Below are 22611 nucleotides of genomic sequence, written 5' to 3' on the forward strand. Positions count from 1 at the left end.
TTTTTGCAGTAGGCCATGGTGGTGGCACACACCAGCACTCAGGAGGTACAGGCAGGAGGATATCTGTGTGTTTGAAGTCTACAGAGTGAGTTGTAGAACAGGTTCCAAAGCTACACAGAGAAATCAAGTCTCAAACCCTTAAAATGCATTAAGTAATTTTGCTTAAAAGAACCTTAAATTTCTTAAAGGGTGGGATGCATATATAAGAACATTATTTTTCCTCCTGAATCTCCCCCTTGGAGAAAATTTTTTCCACAGGATGTATATATCCAATGCACAGGTTTTAAACTGGACTTGTGCTAGGCTCTCTGTGCACTGGGTAAAATGTTGAGTCGTTTAAACTTAGCTCAGTTGACATGAGTGAGGTTGATCTTAATGAAAATTAGTGTCACACAAACATCACTCAAGCTACCAATGAATGGTTTGCTGAGAAGTAAATATTCTGAGTCTCTCAATCTGGGTACCACTATTTTGCCATAAGCTTTTGTCGATTGCCTTTGGGTGGGCTACTCAGTCTAGGGGTTGTAACCCACCCGGCAGTCAGTTATTCCAGGGTCCCGGAGAGGCACTACCTGGAAGATATGGGCTGAAAGAGAGGAAGAAGGCCATGCTAAGTTTGTCAGAGCCTCCGTTTATTACAGATGGGGTACAGCTTATATATGGTAAAGAGTTGGGGGATGGGCACAGGGGTCTGGGCTCTTGCCGCGTGGTTCACGTTGGTCACATGGTCCGAGTTGGTCACGTAGGCAGGAGGTTACCTTCGGTCAGGTCACTGTTGGTCAGGTCACTGTACGCCACACCTAGATCTTTAGATAGTTCGGAATGTGGGGTGGGTTCCGCTAACAGATAGCTCTTATTAACAGCCAATTTGGGTGTGGGGTAGGCTTCTGTCAATAGAACGATTCCTAACACAATTAAGGGTGTGGGGTTCTCTGCAGACTCCCCAGGGTGATGGTTCCTGTAATGATTTTAGGAGGAAATTGGCTCCTGACAAGCTTTAGGGAGAAACAGCTCTCAATGTTATCTGAATCATGCCTGTTCATGGTATTTCTTGAAATGTTGTAAATTTAAAAATAAGTGTCATGGGGAAAGCCAAATGTTTTACTGTCATAATAGAAAGATTTTGAGGATAGAATTATGCATAAATGTTAGTTAACTTTCACAGGATTTTCTGGAAACTGTTGCTAGAAAGTCAAAATCACAATTAATACAATGAATGTGTTAAGAGTGGTGGAAGAGCATATGGCGCAATGGTAGAGAAAAGAACTTTCAGTTCAGTGTGTTTGGTATCCTTGTGTTAATCTCATTTACTCCATAAATCTGGAAAATAAGCTTTATGCTATGTTATGACTGAGATTCCCAGTATAATAGTGGATCTGACGTTTCAGGCCTGGAAGTAAGAATAATTAATAATTTGTTTTTTGTTTTTTGGGTTTTTTTTGTGATTTCTTTATTGAAAAAATTTCTGCTTCCTCCCCGCCTCCATTTCGCTCTCCCTCCCTTCACTCCTTTCCCCCTCCCCCCACTCCTCTCCCCCTCCCTCTTCAGTTCGAAGAGCACTCAGGGTTCCCTGCCCTGTGGGAAGTCCAAGGTCCTCCCCCCTCCATCCAGGTCTAGGAAGGTGAGCATCCAAACAGGCTAGGTTCCCACAAAGCCAATACATGCAGTAGGATCAAAATCCCTAATTTTTAATAGCATGTAAATGATGCTAGAATTCACTACTCTTAAATAAACTCTGAATGCCTTTGGATTATGTTCATTAATTAAATCATGTACTGAGAAAGCATACTCTTAGTAAGTGAAACAGTAGAAATTAATTCACATCAAAATAGATTCCCCCAGGGCTCAGGAATCAAATTGCTTCATTCATTCTGCTCCTGGCACAGGAAAACAACACTTGAAGGTACCTGCTTAGTAGAGATTACTAGTGAGGAATCCTTAGCCATTTCCTCTCAATTTTTTATTTCTTAGAAACCTGAAATAGTAGAACAATAATGACAATTTGGTTGAATCAACATGCCAAATATATTACATGCCATTTTCGCATTTTCCTTTTTCTATGACAAAGGAGATATCATTGATTTTGCTCCTAAAGTGTTGAACATGCATACTTTAACAGTCGCTGCAAAAAATAATTTTGTCCAATTACAAATACCTTTTTAAAGTTAGCAATTAAAACTAAAGGGATGAAAATTGAAATAATCCTGATTGTTGTTTTCTTAAAAATAACATTACAAATTCTGCTTATTAACTATTAATTAAGCAATTTATTTTCCACCAACTCTCCTACTTTTGAATGCTGGATATTAGGTGAGATAAACAATATAAGCTATACCATATGCTAGTATGTAAGTGGGTATTACCATTTACTTTTTTTTTTCATTTGCTCCATTCCTCCCATGCCATTGTCAAAGAAACCTTACTAACTGAGGTACTTATTTGCATAACCAAGCACACCTTGGCCAATAGACTTAGTACCTGTGACTCCACTATGCTCTACTACATTCCCAATCTAATTCTTTCCAGCCCTGGGACTTCACCTTCCTTCCCCCCAGTTTATCTTTCCTATATAATCCTGGCTTTGCAGCCATGAGTTTTTGTTGTTGTTGTTGTTGTTTTGTTTTTGTCTTTTGTTTTTTTTTTTTTTTGGCTCCCTCCTTTGGTTCATTTGCCCACATTTGTCTTGCTACTTTCTTTCTTGCTCCCCACTTTTCTCATGGCCTGGTCAGTCTCCTGCTTATATTTATTTCACCATTTGACACCGTATTCTGGTGTCAGAAGGTAAAGATGCTAGACAAGAATGATGGATAGTCAGTTCAATCTCTAGAACAAATGGAAAGGTGAAAAAAGATAACTTACATCAAAAATTCACCCTCTGACCTCCACATGTGAATTGTGGCATTATGTTGAGCCAAAAATTATCTCATGTCCTGTACCTTGAGGCCTGTAGGACAGAGAAAAGCCTGGCTTGCGTTTGAAGGATAGTCTAGAGATTGAACTGACTATCCATCATTCTTGTCTAGCATCTTTACCTTCTGACACCAGAATACGGTAGATGCCCCTCCAGCCAGAGGGAGAGATTGGCTGTCTCTCATTGGCTAGAGGTACCCCCATATCACATGATGTCACTTTACCTACATATAAACTGAGTTTCTGCTTTGACTTGACTTCCTATCACATCTGATTGTTCTGCTTCATGGGGCTATGGAATGGCTGGATAGTGCACTCACGTATCCCTGGGGAATATTGCTAAGGAGCCCTAGCTACTGGAGCCAGAACATGAGACAACTAATCCCAGGGCAAAGCAGTCAGTCAAGGTTTGGCGTAAATCTAGTGGAGTTGTTGTCCGAAGGAGCCCTACCATAATTCCAAAAACAACTTCAGTTGTTGTTAAGTCTGTCAGTTTCTATCTGAAGCCTGAGAGCAAGGTGTCATGGCTGAAGACAACACTTTCCCAACTCAGTGAACACAGAGACATTAAGCTGGAGACTACATAGAACTGCCAACCCCATATTCTAGCACCTCTGTTACAGGAAGGTACTCTGCATGCTGTTAAAAGAGAAGCATAAACACCAAGCCAGCCAGAAACACTTTAGCTCCAATGGTGTAATGCCTTTAAAATATGTTTGGACAACCGGTGCATAAAGCTTGTGGGAGTAACCAACCAGTAATTCATCTGAATAAAGGCTTATTCCTTTAGATGAAATTCATACCTGATACTGTTTGGGTGATCTAGAAGCTGAGACTAGATTTGATTGGGGACTTAGGGCAAATACAAATAATATAGATCTCTAAAGAAAAGAAGAAAGAAAGGGAGGGAGGAAGGCAGGAAGGGCAGAAGGGTGAGTGGGTCTCTGACTCGTATGTCCTCTCTTTGGCATTTTACTTTTGTTGATCTGTTTTTTTTTACTTTGATGTAAATTTTTTTTAACTTTAGCCTATTATATTTTATTTTGTTGTATTTAAAAATAAATGAATGTAAACCTAGCCACTAGGGTAAATGTTAACAAAAGAAAATGTGTACCTGCTAAGAGAGGAAAAGCCAATTTTCTCCAATAGAATGACATTGGGTATATCAATCACCTCAGGGCATATCTTTCATTTAGGAGTTGTTGACAAACAAATAATAGACTCCACAGTTTTCCAGATTTTAGCTGTTTGTTGTTGTTGTTATTATTATTATTTAGAAAGAGCTTAAAGTTGGGTGAGTAGGGAGAAGAAGAGAATCAAGGACAAATTTGATGGAATAGAAGAATATGGTTGTTCAAAATATACTTAAATTTAAAAGTTATTTTAAATGACTAAAATATATTTAAAAATAAATTCCAAAGAACTGGAAGCTCATATCAGTTTAGTGACTTTATTGACATATTGATGTTGCTCATATACCCAAAGAAAAGTGCCTCTATTGATAAATTATTAAGTATATACATAAAACAATGACACTGTGCAGTGTGTTAGTATCTGTATTTATATATTTCTATTTTTTTTTGTTTGTTTTTCGAGACAGGGTTTCTCTGTGGTTTGGAGCCTGTCCTGGAACTAGCTCTTGTAGACCAGGCTGGTCTCGAACTCATAGAGATCCGCCTGCCTCTGCCTCCAACTGCTGGGATTAAAGGCATGCATCACCACCGCCCGGCTGTATTTATATATTGATGTTGGATATTTATCCTAAGAAAAATACTGTGGTAGTGTATGTGTTATATTGATGTTTATATACCCAAATAAAAGACACTGTATTAGTGCCTGTGTTAAATATTTTGATGTTACACATGAGTTCCCAAAAAAGACACTGTTAGTGCCTGTGTTAATATATTGAGATTATGTAAGTAATTGAAGAGATTTTTGAACACAAAGCATAAAGGAGGATTTAACAAAGAAGTGATTCAGTTTTGATCATTGAAGTTCATGGAGAATATTGCATAGGGGTGGTTTGAGACAGTTTCTCTGTAGCTTTGGAGCCTATCCTGGAACTAGTTCTTGTAGACCAGGCTGGCCTCGAACTCACAGAGATCTGCTTGCCTCTGCCTCCCGAGTGCTGGGATTAAAGGCGTGTGCCACTACTGCCTGGCGAACATTGCATATTTTGTAAATTTGAGACTTTTCCTGAAAAGCTTGCAACAAAAATTGAAATGTTTGTCCTTTACCTTCTAATATTCCCTGAGGGAGATATATTTTCATATATTTTAAAATTTTTATTTAAAAAATTGATAATGTGTGGTACTCTTGGAAATGGTCAGTGGTCATATTTTAAACTAATTAAAGCTTTTAAGATGGCACCATGGCAAGGACTACTCCTTTGCCAGCCTGAGTTCTACCTCTGAGAACTAACAGTGGGAGGAAAAAACTGACTGTTGAAACTGTTTTTTGAAATTCACATTTATACCCTCACTGACAAACACACATCATACATACACACAAATAGTAATAATAATATTATAATAATAAATTTTCAAAGCAGTTAATTTTTTCACACATATTTAACCAACATTCTTTTCACAGTATCTGTAAAAACTCTAGCATTTAAAGTAAAAACTAGATGCAAGGTTCTTCTTCCATCACTATTGGTAGTATTAAAGTATTTTTCACTGCCCGGGACACTGGAAGGATCCTTATCTTCATCACCAATTAAACTAGCACAGTGGAATTGGTGTGTGTCTCTTTTTCAGAAAGCTAAGGGAAAATAAGACATGAACAGACTTGTCTACAAGTTAAATACATAGGCCCTAGGATCTGCTAATTGTATTTAAAATACAACTATGTATTTTCTCAGATGACCTTTAAGGCAGCAATGTTATTATTGTGTTGGGTTAAGTGAGAATTCAGTCATCTAGTATCAGAGAAATTGGGAGAATGGTTATTTCCATGCAGTGTTTAGCAGCTGATCCTATTACTGGTAATAGAGATTTTTGTAGTTGGGCAAAGTTCTTTAAATTCTGCATATTTAACTACTTCTCTGTAACAAGAGGAGAGCATTGGTAGCCTATTTATAATTTTGTTATTGAAGGTAAAGTTACATAATGTGTACAAAGAACGTAGCACACTGCCTGCTGTTTGTAACTCATAAACAAGAGCTTTATTATTACTGTAAGTCTGCCATGCATTATTGTTTGTCTTTGCATCTTTAATGTCCTGGATTTTTTTTGCTCTTTCTGCTGCTTGTTTCCCTTAAGGGTAAGTTCTTTTCACATTAGTACAATTCAGTACCAGTACAAGTTCAAGAGTATAGAAATGACAAGAATGGCTTCTGCCCTATGACTGATTAATGTGAGTCTCCAGAGGCGTCTGTTCATTCTCAGACAGCATACACTGACCTGGATTCCCCAGGCTCCCGATTAATGCATAGTTCTCTGCCAATTGTTCCTATTTGGCTCAGGTTCAAGATAAACATTTTTATTTATTAATTCAAAAGGCTTCTTGTGCTATTTGCAGATAAATATGTTTCTGGATTTAGATGTCTCAATTCATGATTTTAAAACAAAATTACCCTCAACTACTTACCTCATATATTTGCTTTTGAATTTTCAAGTGTCTCCTTTATTAATTACTTTTCATCTGCATATATGGTCATTGTTAGAAAAGATAGTGATATTTTTTCTACCTAGTTATCAGTTCTGCATCTTTATTGTTAATTTTTCTTGATATTTACAGTGCAAAGTCAATGGTTTCTTCTCTTTGGCTAATAACGTTTGTCTTATGTGTTTTACTATTATACCAATTAGACACCATGATAATAAAGCAAGTTGAAGTTTTGGGAATTCCTTCACCCAATAGCCTTTAAGATACTGGGCCACTTTGGGCGTGGTCTCATGTACCATAAAAGATAATGAAAAACGTGTGTGGCCCTCTTTGCTGCTGGATTTGATTCCAGTTCTCAATGCACTCAGAGAACTGGAATCCCTTACTGTGAGTTTTTCCGCAAATAAATAAACCTTTGTTCTACTCAGTTCCAACATATTGTGGAAGTCTTTGGTATGACAATGGTCAGGGAGGAAAAGGTTTACAGTTTATTCCACTTCCATTTCCACATTGTACATCATCATCAAAGAAAGTCAGGACAGAAATACAGCGAAGAACACTTTGAGGAGTATAGGCCCACATCAGAGCACAGGACTGAACTCCCAAAGTACAGTTGAAGAGTGGGAGGAGTGAAAATATGAGTAAAGGGGTCAAGACCATCATGGGTACAACCACTGAAACAGTCTACCTGAGCTAATGGGACTCATCAGCTCCAGCTGGACAGAGGAGGAACAAGTGTAGGCCCAAACTAGGCCTTCTGAATGTGGTTGACAGTTGCATGGCTGGGGAAGACTGGGGGGCCATTTGTAATGGCACCAGGAGTTATTCTTACTGCTTGTACAGGCTTTTTGGAACCCATTCTTTTTGGATGGATACCTTTCTTAGCCTAGACATAGTAGGGAGGGCCTTGGACCTTCCCCAAGCCAATGTGCCTTACAATCTCTATGGAGAAGATGAGGGGTGGGGGAACAACTGGAGGAAGGGAGGGAGTGGGAACTTGGATTGGTATGTATAATGAAAAAAGATAGTTTGTTCTCTTTTTTAACAAAATAAAAATAAAATAATGAAGAAAAAAACAAATGCAAACTGGATCTGGGACTGATGCAAAGACATCGTATGAGTGCTGCTTACTGACTTAGCTTGTCAAAGCTTGCTCAGCCTGCTTTTTATAGAAGCCAAGACCACGTGGAAAGGGATGGCAGCACCCACAATGGGCTGGGCTCTCCTCCACTAACCACTGATTAAGAAAATATCATATAGACTTGCTTACAGCCTGAGCTTCTGGAAGAAATTTTTAATTGTGATTCCTTTTTCTTTTCAGATGATTTTAGCTTGTGTAAAGTTGACAGAACTGTGCAGCTCAACAATCTAAATATATATCTTCCTGCCACGTGTGAGTTTTCTCACATGTTCTTACCTTCCAGGGTTTTTCTTTATGTGGGGGATGTCTAGCTATTCTTCCTCTAGTGATTTAGATGTCTTACCTTGATCGACGATTTTATAATTACGATGTTATTTACATCTAGTATATAGGCCTGATAGATTCTTGAATTTAATTACTTGTTTTCATGTCTAAAACTCAGATAGAATATTACAATTCATATCAAATCTACACTTACACTCTAGTGGTAAACTGAACTGGGACTGTAATTGTTTTTATTGTTTTCTTTTTCAAAAGTAGATATTTGAAACTTGAATACAAGCTGAAGAAGACAGCATTTCTTGTTCAAGGATCTCACATTGTAGTGTGCATGCAGATTCTTGGTCCACCCTAGCCATGTACCATCTAGGCCTGTCACTTCTAAAAGCCACTACATTCCAAAGTAATGTCAACTCTTAGAAAGTCTTCTCCACTGTATTCATTTTCCTCCTTGCTCTCCTGTTATCCTGGAGACTCAGTCAATCTTCCCACTTACTACTATATAAGGAATAAGAAAATCAACACACTTTAAACTGCACATATATTAAAACATAATCTCTGGTAGTTTTTCATTTGAATTGAAGCTTTTGTTTTTGTTACCTTAAGATACCACACATATTCAGAACCACTGACATCAACTTCCTAACAAAAACTCTTGCATTTACAGGTGTCTCTTTAAAAATCATAAGTTTTAGTACTAATCAAAGTTATATTTGTCTTTGTAAATTGACATTTTTTCTGTGCTGGGGTAAATGCCACATATTTCAGTGGACTTTATAACTGGATTTATATCTCTATCCTAAAAAATTTTGTGTTGAGTGTTTGGAGTTTTTTTGTTGTTGTTGTTTTACTTTTTTTATTCTCTATGTTCTTTTACTAGCTCTCATACACAGTGTTTCTCCAAGTCTCTCTTTCCTTTTTTTATTGACTCTATTGGCTTACCTAACATACACACATCCTGGACTCCGCTTTTGTCTTCTTCTTTCTTTTAGATTAATTACTTTTATGTGTATGCCTTTTCCTCATGGGTCTTAGCTTAAATGTGGCTGTCTCAAAGAAGTGTTTTTAAAACCTTTGTAAAATGTCTAGCTTCTCTGTCTTATCTTGTTTTACTCCATAGTAGTTGGCACTAACTTGAATTCATTGTCTGTTTATGGAGCCTAATATATGATCCATGAGGGCTGCCGATGCCCATTGCTGTATTCCACACTTAAGCAGGGTCCACACAGATTAACAGGCAATTTGTGGAAAGAGATTGAATTTTATATATTATATATAAGTTAAGAATTCTTTGAAGAAAATAATATATCACTACCGTCATATAAAAACAAATGAAAGAAGGTATTACTATAGTTGAGGAGTCCTATTTGGTTCAAATATTTTATTCCTAGACAGTCTCTGCTTAACATGTTATTGCTTGTTTGTAGTCAATGCTTTTAACACAAAAGACTATTTTTTGGCAAATGTATGCTACTTTTCTATCCACCCAGAAATGGCATAGTTTTCTACTTATAAGTAAGTAAAATTAACACCTATCTTTTCAAATTACATTCTCATAACTCCCTGCACAGATCATATACCTACCAGAATCCTTCCCTGTATTTTTTTGGATAAACAGAATCCTATACTCTATTTTGCACTGATTCAGACAATTCATTTTTCCGTTCTCTACATTCCCATTTTCATCTGATTAATGGTATTAGACCAGGAAAAGCTTGAATATCAGGTTCCTAAAATCTCACCCATTGAAGTCTGTGAATATTACTCCTTTGGAAAAAATGTCAGTGAAGATATAACAAATGAGAGGTGATATGATAGGACCTAAACACAAAGGAAGGTGAATATACAAGGTAGACAATGCACAGAATACAGCAAAGGGGGAAGCCCCAGACTTAGCATAAATCAAGGATGCCAAGAACCACAAGAAGCTGGCTCTGAAGGAGTACAACTCTGATAATTTGGGACTTCTAATCCCACAACAGAAGATTGAATTTTTGTGGGTTTTATGACTTTAAAAAAAAATCACCTCTTATGGCAGTGGCCGGAAACTAATACAAAGTCTTAATAGTAAATATTTTCAGTTCTACTGTTCACAAATCTCTACAACAACTGCTTTTCTATGTTATAGAGAGAAAACAATGAGACATCAAATAACAATGATCTCATAAAACTGTATCACCAGATACTTAATTATTCTATGGGACAATATTTTATTCTTCTTGGGGTATGTTTTGAAGCCTGAAAAAAATGAAAAACCTGTGCTGTGTCCATGGGGTCATGAAAAAATAGACAGTATGGCAGGCTTAGCCTGTAAGTTATAAGTTCTATTTCCTATTCTAGGAAATAGCAAGCAACAGGCTATCAAGTTGTACAGTATTGATCATTTAGCTCATATTCACACTGGCTATCCATTGACACGTCAGTTTCATTCATTGATAGGCATACTTCACATAGTCAAACACTAGTTGATGCTTTTGTGAAATCCATATGTGGATACAGTGAAAAGTACTGCTGTTATTTGATCATAAAGAGACCAATGTTCATTGAGCGGGGGGGTGGGGTTGTTCTAGTTCCTATCAACTTATATAAAACTGCTACTGTGTCCCCCTTAATGTCTAGAAATTAGTTTCCTACATCTTATGTCTACATTAAAATCAAGATACCCTATCTCAAATTCCCCCATTGTCAAGTTGATAGCTCCCTTTTCTTTGATTATCTGTTTTTGTGTACGTGTGTACATATAACTATATATAAATTCAACCTTAATAGTTTGTTTTTGTTCTTTGTCTGTATATAATTTCAAGACAGATATTTTTGTAGGTAGCAGGATTAATAAAACCCAGAGACAGACGTGGAGTTCAACATGAAGGTCAGAAAATCAAAACAGCCAGCCACTGGCTCTTACCTCCTCCTCAGTCTGAAATGGCAATCTTGCCTCCAGGAATCTCAGAATGAGACTGTGTCTGATAGCTGTCTCCTCCTGTATTATATATAGTTTTCCCTTCCTAGTTCTGCTCTACCTTATCATGGGCTCAAGAGAGTTTATTCATTCATTAATCAATAAAAGCAACACATAAACAGAAGGACCTCCCACACCACAGGTCCTAGAAGCTATGATGTTTCAAGTGTGATCATGAGTTCAGGATTTTCAAGAACAGGATGTTACCTTTCCATTGCACATTGTGACTAGCCTGAAAAAAAGTTACAGTAATTGGTGACATTATAAATTTGCATAACTGTTTTGGAAAAATGATTTTAACAGCAAGGATCTAGGAGAAATGTTAATACTAGATGTCATCAAGTGTTAATGGCAACAGTCTAAGAACAGGGAATGAAGTAGAATCATAGAAATCCAAAATGACCTCATTTATATAATGGTGCCAATACTGTAGAAGCCAAGAGTGTAGGAAGCTGAGAGGAAGGAATATGATAACAAGAGAAAAGCAGTCCCAACTATTATGAGTAAGCTTTAAGTTGTGAAGTTTACAGGATGTTAGGAAAAAACCTGGTATGTCTTCCATAGGAAATAGAGCAGTAGAGAATGAAGAACAAATTGATCCAGCTTTGGCTGATGAGTTAATTGTGAGAACTTAGATTTCACCAGAGGAAAAACATTAATCACTAGAAATAAAACTCTTTTTCACTTTGCATGACACTGTAACCACAAATACTGCCAACTGGGAAAACTGTTCTATCAGTATGTGTGTGTGTAGTTACAGAGTTTCTTTTGTTGTTTTCTATACTGTTTATGCTTTTAATATTAAAACTATGAATCAAATAGGTAATGGTTATCGGTGGAAAAGTTGGAGGTCTGAAAGAGAATGAGGTAAGGGAACAAACTAGCAATTATTGTAAGCATTATTAGAAACTTAAGGAAACAAATTTGATTGTAAAACTGTTCTTGCAAACTATTGAATCTGCATAAATAGAAATGCCTCAGGCTATCTGGCACCACTTGTTGAAACAGGTAGTCCGAGTTTCATCATTGCACCAACTTCATGCTTCATTCCCAGATTGTCAAACCCATTGGGAATTAGGAGTTACTAATACTAATAATACTTTGAATATTATTAATTACTAATGACAAGATAAATAATCTCCATGAGGCTTTGTAAAGTTACTTCCAGATAGAAAATGCTAAAGGTACTCATGTTGCTAAGAACATAAAAATAATAACGTACTTGGCAGGTAGCAATGACATAATCCAGATTTAAAAACCTTCTTGTGGTAGTTTATGCCTTGAAAGATCAGCAAAACATCTTTGAAGACTTCTAAGTGTATACTATTTAGTCAATGCCTAATTTGTTACAAATGTTATAGTAGTTGAAATTTTGAGGCTACATAACAGTAATTTACTCTCTATCTTTTTTATCCAACTCCTTCTTTCTACATATTTTTTGTGACACTCAACAAATTATATAGAAAGTATTGTAGAAATAGATTCTCACTTCCAAATTAAGGTAATCTCTAAAAATATATAGACATAAAAATAAGTAAAATCTTTCCTCTTTTTCCTTTCTTCTTTCACTGAATATTTTATGAACAGATGTACCTAACACTACTCAAGAGACTAGGAATAAATTCATCAAAAAGTAGATGGGAATATAAATTAGAGGCAATAGAAAGGATTAAGGCAGTAGACAAGTAGGTACTAGAAGCACACGTGGTGATGAGAAACATGTCGAAGCATGAAGCAGGTTTGCTGAGGACATTTAAAGCTAGGACTAGATTGATTTATTGATGCTTTACAAAGTTGCACTGGGAAGACAATATTTGACTTGAGGAATTCTGAGTATGGGTAATGTTTTATATGGTAAAAAAAATCTTATCTAGAATGTCACTAAAAAGACACTTAATTAGAAGCAAAACTGATGAAAAGCATTAAGACTGTATTTTGACAGGAGTTGATATAACCTTTAGGTTTATTTTTCCATGAGAAAAAAAGAAAAGTAAATTTTGTTCCTTTTTTTTTTCTTTTTTGGTTGTTTGAGATGAGTTTTCTCTGTAGCTTTGGAGCCTGTCCTGATTGTAGCTCATGTAGACCAGGCTAGCGTTGAACTCACAGAGATCCATCTGCCTCTGTCTCCTGAATACTGGGATTAAAAGAACGGCGTAAATCTTGTTCTTAATAAATATAGGGTGTAAATAGTATACACTTAGAAGTCTTCAAAGATGTTTTGCTGATCTTTCAAGACATATACTACCACAAGAAGGTTTTATATCTGGATTATGTCATTGCATCAGGCACTGTGTGCACCGTCTTCCAAATGGGAATGTACATAAGACCTGATGATAGCGAGAAAGGAACAGGAAGCCCCAAAGAGTTTATCTTCCCCAGAGACAACTGTCACAAGTGTCCTTATCCAGGCTCACTGCTCCAGTGATGGCACTTGATATATGCACAGTCCCTCTCCCTGACTTTGGCTTATATTTTGTCCATCAAAATTAGGTAGTTTCAGCTTCATTTCATGTGCAAAATGCTTTTTGAGTTTAAAGTTAAATTAAAACATCTGTCTTAACAGATAAAAGTGGTTTTCAATAATGAGGAAATTGCCATCAAATAAAAAGGCTAGCCACTGTGTTTAGGATGCTTAGAGTTGCCTCTACATAGCACTTTTTTGTTCTTGAAACTTTCAAGGAGAGCAATCCAGATTAAGATCACACTTGACAAATAAAACTTTTAGTTTTAAGCCTTGTTTTGTGAGAATGAGCTCCAAATATACAGTAATGTCACACAAGCAAGTGTCTGTTCACAAAACTTACTGGATACTGCCTTTTCTCAAATTACCATTTCATCAATTTTACATAAAGAGTGGAAGACTTCAGTGAAGGTATCTGACTTATATAGTTCAGAACTTAACTGCACTTCAGAGTTTAAATCCATAACTAAAATACTACTAATTTTTCCCAAGGAAAATGAGAAAGCTAAATTTAGGCAGTGTTAAATACTACAGGTTGCAAAAATAAATCTGTTAGCATAGTAAAAAGAAGCATAGCTAGAAAGAAGAATGTGAATAAGGCTTATTTAGGTTGCTAACCTGGCTAGTTTGTAATTTGATGCCAAGTTTAAAAATGCTTTGTACACTATTTTCTGTGTCTTTCTAGTGTCAAGTATATAGAAAGTCACTGAAAAAACAAGGTACTAGAAATGTGTCTATGCGCATGACAACACCATTAGAAATGAAGATTTTAATCAATGCAAGTAAGTTATGACTCATCTACATATATTATTCAATAATTATTATCTAATAATTATCCAGTAGTTTTCAGGACACAATTTTGATGGTTGGTACTGATACATACTCATAGACCTATAAAGGTGTGTTATGTTTTGTATGACTGCAAAACTTTGCTCCTGCTCTTGGCATTCCTTCCAACTGTCTTCCATAAGAAAACAACTGCAAAATTTCATCATTATCAAACACTCATAGCATATTCTCTCCTTATTCAGATGACTAATTATGAGACTTACTCATACTGTTGTATGTGTCAGGTTTTAACTGATAAATAAAAATCAATCACTCACACATTATTTTTCAATGAGCTTTTTAATGGATATTCACTAGTTGGTGAATTGTCTCCAGTTGTTAGCAATACCAAATAAAGTGGAAAGGATATAAATTATTAAGATATTGCCATTTTTAAAGTATCTATACAGTCTCTTTGTTCTTACCATCAATCATCTTCTCACGCATTGGAATGGATAGAGTTCACAATTTAAAACAGCTGGGTGGTTGTGTTCATGATGGATTATTGTTAAAATGATTTTAATGAAGGCCAATACATACATAGAAGTTATAAAAATATTCTAAATTAAGATAACTAAGGAAACTGTCCCCTTTGAACATAGCAATAGATGTTGGGATAAATCACACCTGCATAAATAAATGAGAAAGGAGAGTCTTAAATCCTCAGTGTGGAAGTTCTAGACAGGAGGAGCTCAAGCAGAAAGGTCTAGAGTCTGGGATGTATTCTATGTGCTCTTGTCTGTGATGAGGTTATGCCTGTTTCAGGCTGGAGAAGTCATCAAGACATGCCATTCCTGCTTAAGTCTGTTTCCTGTGATGTCATTTTTCCCCAATGAGGAATTTCTGCTGACATATTTTACTGTCTGTGTCAATTACTGATAGATCTTTTCTTTTGTTTGGAAATGTGCTTGCTTTCCTTTAATTAGTTGAAGACATTCTTGTTGAGTGTGAACTCAACTCCCAGCTCTCTTTTCTGACAATGTAGAGCTGTTACACAATTGCTTCTTCACTTGCACTATTTCTCAGTAATATTGGATCTTATTTCTATACTCAATCTGCATTTTAACTTGGTGCTTTTATGATTTTTCTACATTAGAAAGAAAGTTATATGTATGGCACACTATAATTCCTTGATCCAGTGTTTACCACCACGTCTTTCCATCTTTGATGTCTTGTGGTCATTGAGGTTTTATGGTCTGTTTACTAGTTTCCATCAAAATGGAAACTGTAGCTTTAAACATTTTATGTCTTGAGCCTTAAGTTTTCAGTTATAAACTTTTAAAGCCACTTGTGTTGGTCCACTGATGCTTGTTTTGTTGTTGCTGTAAATGCAACCTGTGTTTTGGATTTTGTTTTGCTTTGTTTTGGTTTGGTTTGGTTTGGTTGTATGCTGGGATTCATTTAGTATTTTCTATTTTTTTTTCATGTTTAGTAACACATTTTTCCCCCATTAGTAACTCATTAAGCCTATTCAATACGCAGTTGTCATCTTATCACTTTAAATTAGAGGAGCCTATTTTCTATATTTCCCATATCTTATAACTTTTAGGTATGTAAAATTCATCATAACTGTCTTAATGTTCTTTTACACTATCTTATAAATTGGAAAATATGTCATCTTCATTGTTTGGGGGGATTTTGTGCTTGTTGTAATTCTCTTTTCTGGTCCTTTCTCTTTTTATATTTGACAAATCTGAATAGATGACAATTGTTATGGTTTTGACCTTGTGAAATTAAGGGAATTTGCATATTCTCAGAAATACTATTGTGTTTTTCATCACAAAATATTGACATACTTAGAAGCAACATGATCTTTTCATGTTTTACTTTTCAAATTTGTCAGGTTCAACAGATATACTGTGTCCTATGAGATGTTATTAAACACCGCAAAGAAGCCTTTTTTGTATGCACTGCCTTGTCCTGTGTTTTTTAGTCACTGTTCTACTGCTGTGAAGAGAAAAAGGGACCTGAACATTTAACTGCGAACTGGCTTACAGTTTCAGAGGTTTACTCCATTACCATCATGGTGGGAAGCACAGTCGCATACAGGCAGATGATGGAGCAATAGCTGAGAACTATATCTAATCTGTAGGAAAAAAAATTGATAGATACTTTTTGGACTTGACATAGGATTTTGAAATCTTTATGCTCACACCTAGTAGCATACTTCCTCGAATAAGGCTATACCTCTTAATCCTTCTAATCATTTCAAATATGGTCACTCTCTGCTTAATGAACATTCAAATATATGTACTTATGCAGATGGGTTTTTTTGTGAAAAAATACTCTCCATAGGAGAGGAGTGCTTCAAGTTTGGATGATTTTTTTTGTCATTTTCAAAAATTTTAAAGAAATAATTTTTAAATGAATAAATAATACTCCCAATATGACTTCATTCAATATTTATCTATTTTTAAATACATCACTATATATTTGCAATTCACTTTGACAAGCAGCAAATTGGTGTCTTATTATTATTTTTTTTATTAAAAATTTCTGCCTCCTCCCCGCCTCCCTTTTCCCTCCCCCTCCCCCCACTCCCCACTCCCCTCCCCCTAGCTCTCCAGTCCAAAGAGCAGTCAGGGTTCCCTGCCCTGTGGGAAGTCCAAGGTCCTCCTCCCTCCATCCAGGTCTAGGAAGGTGAGCATCCAAACAGAATAGGCTCCCACAAAGCCAGTACATGCAGTAGGATCAAAACCCAGTGCGATTGTCCTTGGCTTCTCAGTCAGCCCTCATTGACTGGCACATTCAAAGAGTCCGGTTTGATCACATGCTCCATCAGTCCCAGTCCAGCTGGCCTTGGTGAGCTCCCATTAGATCAGCCAAACTGTCTCAGTGGGTGGGTGCACCTCTCGCGGTCCTGACTTCCTTGCTCATGTTCTCTCTCTTTCTGCTCCTCATATGGACCTTGGGAGCTCAGTCCGGTGCTCCAATATGGGTCTCTGTCTCTATCTCTATTCATCGCCAGATGAAGGTTCTATGGTGATATGCAAGATATTCATCAGTATGGCTATAGGATCGGGCCATTTCAGGCTCCCTTTCCTCAGCTGCCCAAGGAACTAGCTGGGGACATCTCCATGGACACCTGGGAACTCCTCTAGAGTCAAGTCTCTTGCCAACCCTAAAATGACTCCCTTAATTAAGATATATACTTCCCTGCTCCCATATCCACCCTTCCTCCATCCCAACCATCCCATTCCCCCAAGCTTTCCTCGTCCTCCCCTTCTCGCTTTTTTCTCCCCATCTCCCCTTACCCCCATCCTACCCCGACCCCCAAGTTCCCAATTTTTGCCCGGCAATCTTGTCTATTTCCAATATCCAGGAGAATAACTATATGTTTTTCTTTGGGTTCACCTTCTTATTTAGCTTCTCTAGGATCACGAATTATAGGCTCAATGTCCTTTATTTATGGCTAGAAACCAATTATGAGTGAGTACATCTCATGTTCATCTTTTTGGGTCTGGGTTACCTCACTTAGGATAGTGTTTTCTATTTCCATCCATTTGCATGCAAAATTCAAGATGTCATTGTTTTTTACTGCTGAGTAGTACTCTAATATGTATATATTCCACACTTTCTTTATCCATTCTTCCATTGAAGGGCATCTAGGTTGTTTCCAGGTTCTGGCTATTACAAATAATGCTGCTATGAACATAGTTGAACAAATGTTTTTGTAGTATGATAAGGCATTTCTTGGGTATATTCCCAAGAGTGGTATTGCTGGATCCTGAGGTAGGTTGATCCCTAATTTCCTGAGAAACCACCACACTGCTTTCCAAAGTGGTTGCACAAGTTTGCATTCCCACCAGCAAAGGATGAGTGTACCCCTTCGTCCACATCCTCTCCAGCAAATGCTATCATTGGTGTTTTTGATTTTAGCCATTCTGACAGGTGTAAGATGATATCTCAAAGTTGTTTTGATTTGCATTTCCCTGATTGCTAAAGAAGTTGAGCATGACCTTAAGTGTCTATTGGACATTTGAACTTCTGTTGAGAATTCTCTGTTCAGTTCAGTGCCCCATTTTTTAATTGGGTTAATTAGCATTTTATAGTCTAGTTTCTTGAGTTCTCTATATATTTTGGAGATCAGACCTTTGTCTGTTGCGGGGTTGGTGAAGATCTTCTCCTAGACAGTAGGTTGCCTTTTTGTCTTAATGACAGTGTCCTTTGCTTTACAGAAGCTTCTCAGTTTCAGGAGGTCCCATTTATTCAATGTTGCCCTTAATATCTGTGCTGCTGGGGTTATACATAGGAAGTGGTCTCCTGTGCCCATGTGTTGTAGAGTACTTCCCACTTTCTCTTCTGTCAGGTTTAGTGTGTTCAGATTGATATTGAGGTCTTTAATCCATTTGGACTTGAGTTTTGTGCCTGGTGATAGATATGGATCTATTTTCATTCTTCTACAGGTTGACATCCAGTTATGCCAGCACCATTTGTTGAAGATGCTTACTTCATTGTATACTTTTAGCTCCTTTATCGAAAATCAGGTGTTCATAGGTTTGTGGGTTAAAATCCCGGTCTTCTATTTGATTCCATTGGTTGACCTCTCTGTTTTTATGCCAATACCAATCTGTTTTCAATACTGTAGCTCTGTAATAGAGTTTAAAGTCAGGGATGGTAATGCCTCCAGAAGTTCCTTTATTGTATAAGATTGTTTTGGCTATCCTGGGTTTTTTGTTTTTCCATATAAAGTTGATTATTGTTCTCTCAAGGTCTGTAAAGAGTTTTGATGGGATTTTAATGGGGTTTGTGTTGAATCTATAGATTGACAAAATTCAACACCCCTTTTGATAAAGGTCTTGGAGAGATTAGGGATACAAGGTTTATACCTAAATATAATAATAGCTATTTACAGCAAGCCGACAGCTAACATCAAATTAAATGGAGAGAAACTCAAAGCCATCCCACTAAAATCAGGAACATGACAAGGCTGTCCTCTCTCTCCATACCTCTTCAGTATAGTGCTGGAAGTTTTAGCAATAGCAATAAGACAACATAAGGGGATCAAGGGGATTCGAATTGGAAAGGAAGAAGTTAAACTTTCGTTATTTGCAGATGATATGATAGTGTACATAAGCAACCCCAAAAATTCTACCAAAAAACTCCTACAGCTGATAAACTCCTATAGTAATGTGGCAGGATACGAGATTAACTCCAAAAAAAAAAAACCCAGTTGCCCTCCTATACACAAAGGATATGGAAGCAGAGAGGGAAATCAGAGAAGCATCACCTTTCACGATAGCCACAAATAGCATAAAATATCTTGGGGTAACTCTAACCAAGGAAGTGAAAAATTTATTTGACAAGAACTTTAAGTCTTTATAGAAAGAGATTGAAGAGGATACCAGAAGATGGAAGGTTCTCCTTTGCTCTTGGATTGGGAGGGTCAACATAGTTAAAATGGCAATTATACCAAAAGCAATCTATAGATTCACTTAATGTCTATTTCTTAAAAAATTGGATATAATTAAAGATTAGGAGTTGAGTGTGATGGAACAAAATTGGAAGCCTGGTTCTTTTGGCAAAATGATAGAAAATTCCTGGTTAGGCAAGCCGAGACTACAGAGCAGGTCTTTTCCAAAGAAATCAGAGGCAAGGCAAGGAAGGAAGGAAGGAAGGAAGGAAGGAAGGAAGGAAGGAAGGAAAGAAGGAAGGAAAGAAAAATTGAAGGAAGAAAGACAAAAAAAATAAAACATAGGTAAAGAAGGTATGTTAAGTTGAAATCTTATATATAGCTGATCAGTGACTGAGGTTAGGCACACATCATCAGTGAATGTTCATTTAACTTTTGTACACGACACCTGCAAAATAATAAACATCTCACTGAAGACAACAGATCTTCTTTTTCTTGGTTTTGCACATTCTGATTTTTAAAGGTATTCACTATTCTTTTTGCCAGTATATATATATATATATATATATATATATATATATATATATATATATATATATATATATATATATATTTAAAGTTAAACATCCCATAAATTTATTTGATGTTGGCTTGAATACATTTTATATAGGAAGGTTGGGACTATTTGTGTTGGGTGCCCCTGGCAAATCTCATGGAGGCACTGAATCCAGAGACATCAGAAATGGAAACCGAAAGCCCAATTTTAGGGCTGCTCTTTAAGATTTGCCTCTGGTCAAATCAAGCCACTCCCTTAAAAAATGCTTGAGGTGTTAGAGCTTCTTTGTGGCTGACACAAGGAGGGCGGTTAGATTCTGGTTTGTTGAACATTTGAATACTTGGAAATAAAAATATTCAGCTTTGAAGTTTTCAATACTGGAAAACTTTCAAGTCTAGGGTTTCCAGCCAGGAATGGCAGCTTCGTATTCCTTAAATCACTGTTTCCCACAAGGCTAATCTTCAGCTTTGGCTTCCATTTCTTCTGCGTCATCATCTCCATCCACCTCCGCATTTTCTCTTTCTAGCCGTTCCAGCTGCCTTGCAAGCTCAGTCTCATCTGTATCTGTGACCACTTTAGGCTTCATTTGAACATTAAACACGCCTCTCTTCTCCTCAATCTTCTCTTTGATGACTGCCATAGCCTGATTGAGAACAGAGAGGCCTTCTGTTCTCTCTAGTGTCGTCGTCGTCATCACATACCTGGGTGGAGCTATCAGGTTAATCTTGATGGGCATGGTTTCTGTAGAACAATTCAAACCTGCTCTCAGGGCTTCTTTTACAGCATCAATTCCTTCATAACCATAGCAAGCTACTTCAATATCTGCTCGAATTTTGACAGCTTGTGGGGTCAAACGCCTATTAATATTGTTAATGAGTACTTCTCGTTCATTTTCATCCAAATCTAAACTATCAAGGATAGATGGGTCAGAGACTGCATGCTTAAAGGCATCATAAGCACCATATCCAGGCTTCTTGTACTTATCATCAAAGACCCAGGCAGTCCTCTGGAACAGGCTTTCCAGCTGCTCATCCTTGGTATATTCTAATACCTCAGCAACATGGCGAAGAATGCTGTAAACGGTTTTGGATTTTGTGAATTTGTCTTCACATTTGATTGCTTCCTCTGGAGAAACTCTTCTTTTTGACAAATCAATATATCCTTTTTCTTTATCCACTCTAATGACAACTACACATTCATTTCTGCCAATGCGGATCAGTTTGTTTATAGAACGGATACGTCTCCTGGATAATTTGCTAAGAAGAATCATGCCTTCAATGTTATTGTATTCCAACAAGCTGACATAAGCCCCCATTTCAGCAATGGATCTTACATTCACCATCACTACATCTTCCACCTCAGGGAATCTGTGTTGATAAAATCTACAACTTAGACCCGGCATTCTGAAGCGTATGTGTGACTCCCGAACAGAGGTCCCACGCCGAGCTCCTTAATGGCAAGGAGTAGACCCCACACAGCAGGACCGGACGCCGAAACTCCTCTTGCCAGTTTATATTTGAAAGTGTATATTAATTAAAGTTAATTTTTCCCTTTCCTCCATCCAAACCTTCCCACATACACCCTCCTCTCTCTCTTTCAAAGTTATGGCATCTTTTTTCATTAATTGCCATTGCATGCATATATGTATTTGTAAATACAAATATATTTCTAAATATAATCAGCAAATTATATACAATGTTATTTTTATGTATGTTCATACTGACCATTTGGTTCTGGGCAACCAACCGGTGTGTTCTTTCCTGAGAAAGAACACTTCCAACGTTATTCAGTTTCCTATAGATCATTGTGTAGTGTTGAGGCCTCTTGAAATTTTTCTCACCCTGTTTGGCATGTTCATTGTTGTCATCATCATTCATCTTATGTTTGGTTGGGCATTTTCCTGAGACTTTATGTGTATACCTTTTTATGTTCCTAAGAGACACAATCATAGAGCGAAAACCCTTACTTCCTGTATCTAAACAATTTTCCACCTTTCTCCCACAATGTTAATTTATATATAATGACTTCTCAGGCAGTAACAAGAGACAAAATAATGCTTCCATCTTGCCTATTCACAGTCATTTAAATATATTTTAACATTAATAAGTTGTTTTGAAATATATTACAAGGTAAAGTCATAGTTCATTTCTAGTGACTTGCTCAATGCTGTGGTCAGTACCAGTACCATGTCTTCCTTTTGCATATGGCTTATGTTTATAAATTAAATAAATTTTTAAAAACATGATTCTGATGGTGCAGTGATATTCATAACTAATATTGTCTTTTAAACCTAGCTTTATCATAGTTCAGATTTTTTTAGAAATTTTTTGATATTGATTAGGAATGTCAATTTGTCGATTTGACACAATATATGTATATCATATCATCAGTTTTCTCTGTTGTCTTTGACATCTAGAGTTGGCTATCAAGGATAGAATGCTATGCTTTAAATGGATACACAAAATCTGGCAAGCTTTACTTGTGGAGATTTGAATTCTGTTTTCAAATAAACTTT

General features: G+C 36.8%; 1 protein-coding gene across 1 annotated transcript; it reads right to left on the reverse strand.

Annotated features, from left to right (window-relative positions):
• Nucleotides 1-20209: 20209 nt before the first annotated feature.
• On the reverse strand, nucleotides 20210-21592 carry LOC142857293 (eukaryotic translation initiation factor 2 subunit 1). The gene has a single exon (XM_075985307.1). It carries the CDS (start codon nucleotides 21496-21498, stop codon nucleotides 20551-20553), a length of 948 nt encoding a protein of 315 aa, XP_075841422.1. The 5' UTR covers nucleotides 21499-21592; the 3' UTR covers nucleotides 20210-20550.
• Between the last annotated feature and the right edge of the window lie 1019 nt (nucleotides 21593-22611).

Source organism: Microtus pennsylvanicus, chromosome 9 (genome assembly GCF_037038515.1).
Source record: "Microtus pennsylvanicus isolate mMicPen1 chromosome 9, mMicPen1.hap1, whole genome shotgun sequence".
NCBI lineage: Eukaryota > Metazoa > Chordata > Mammalia > Rodentia > Cricetidae > Microtus > Microtus pennsylvanicus.

What these genes read in the sequence shown, in the direction of transcription:
- LOC142857293 (XM_075985307.1), bottom strand. Translation starts at nt 21,498, where the DNA reads ATGCCGGGTCTAAGTTGTAGATTTTATCAACACAGATTCCCTGAGGTG.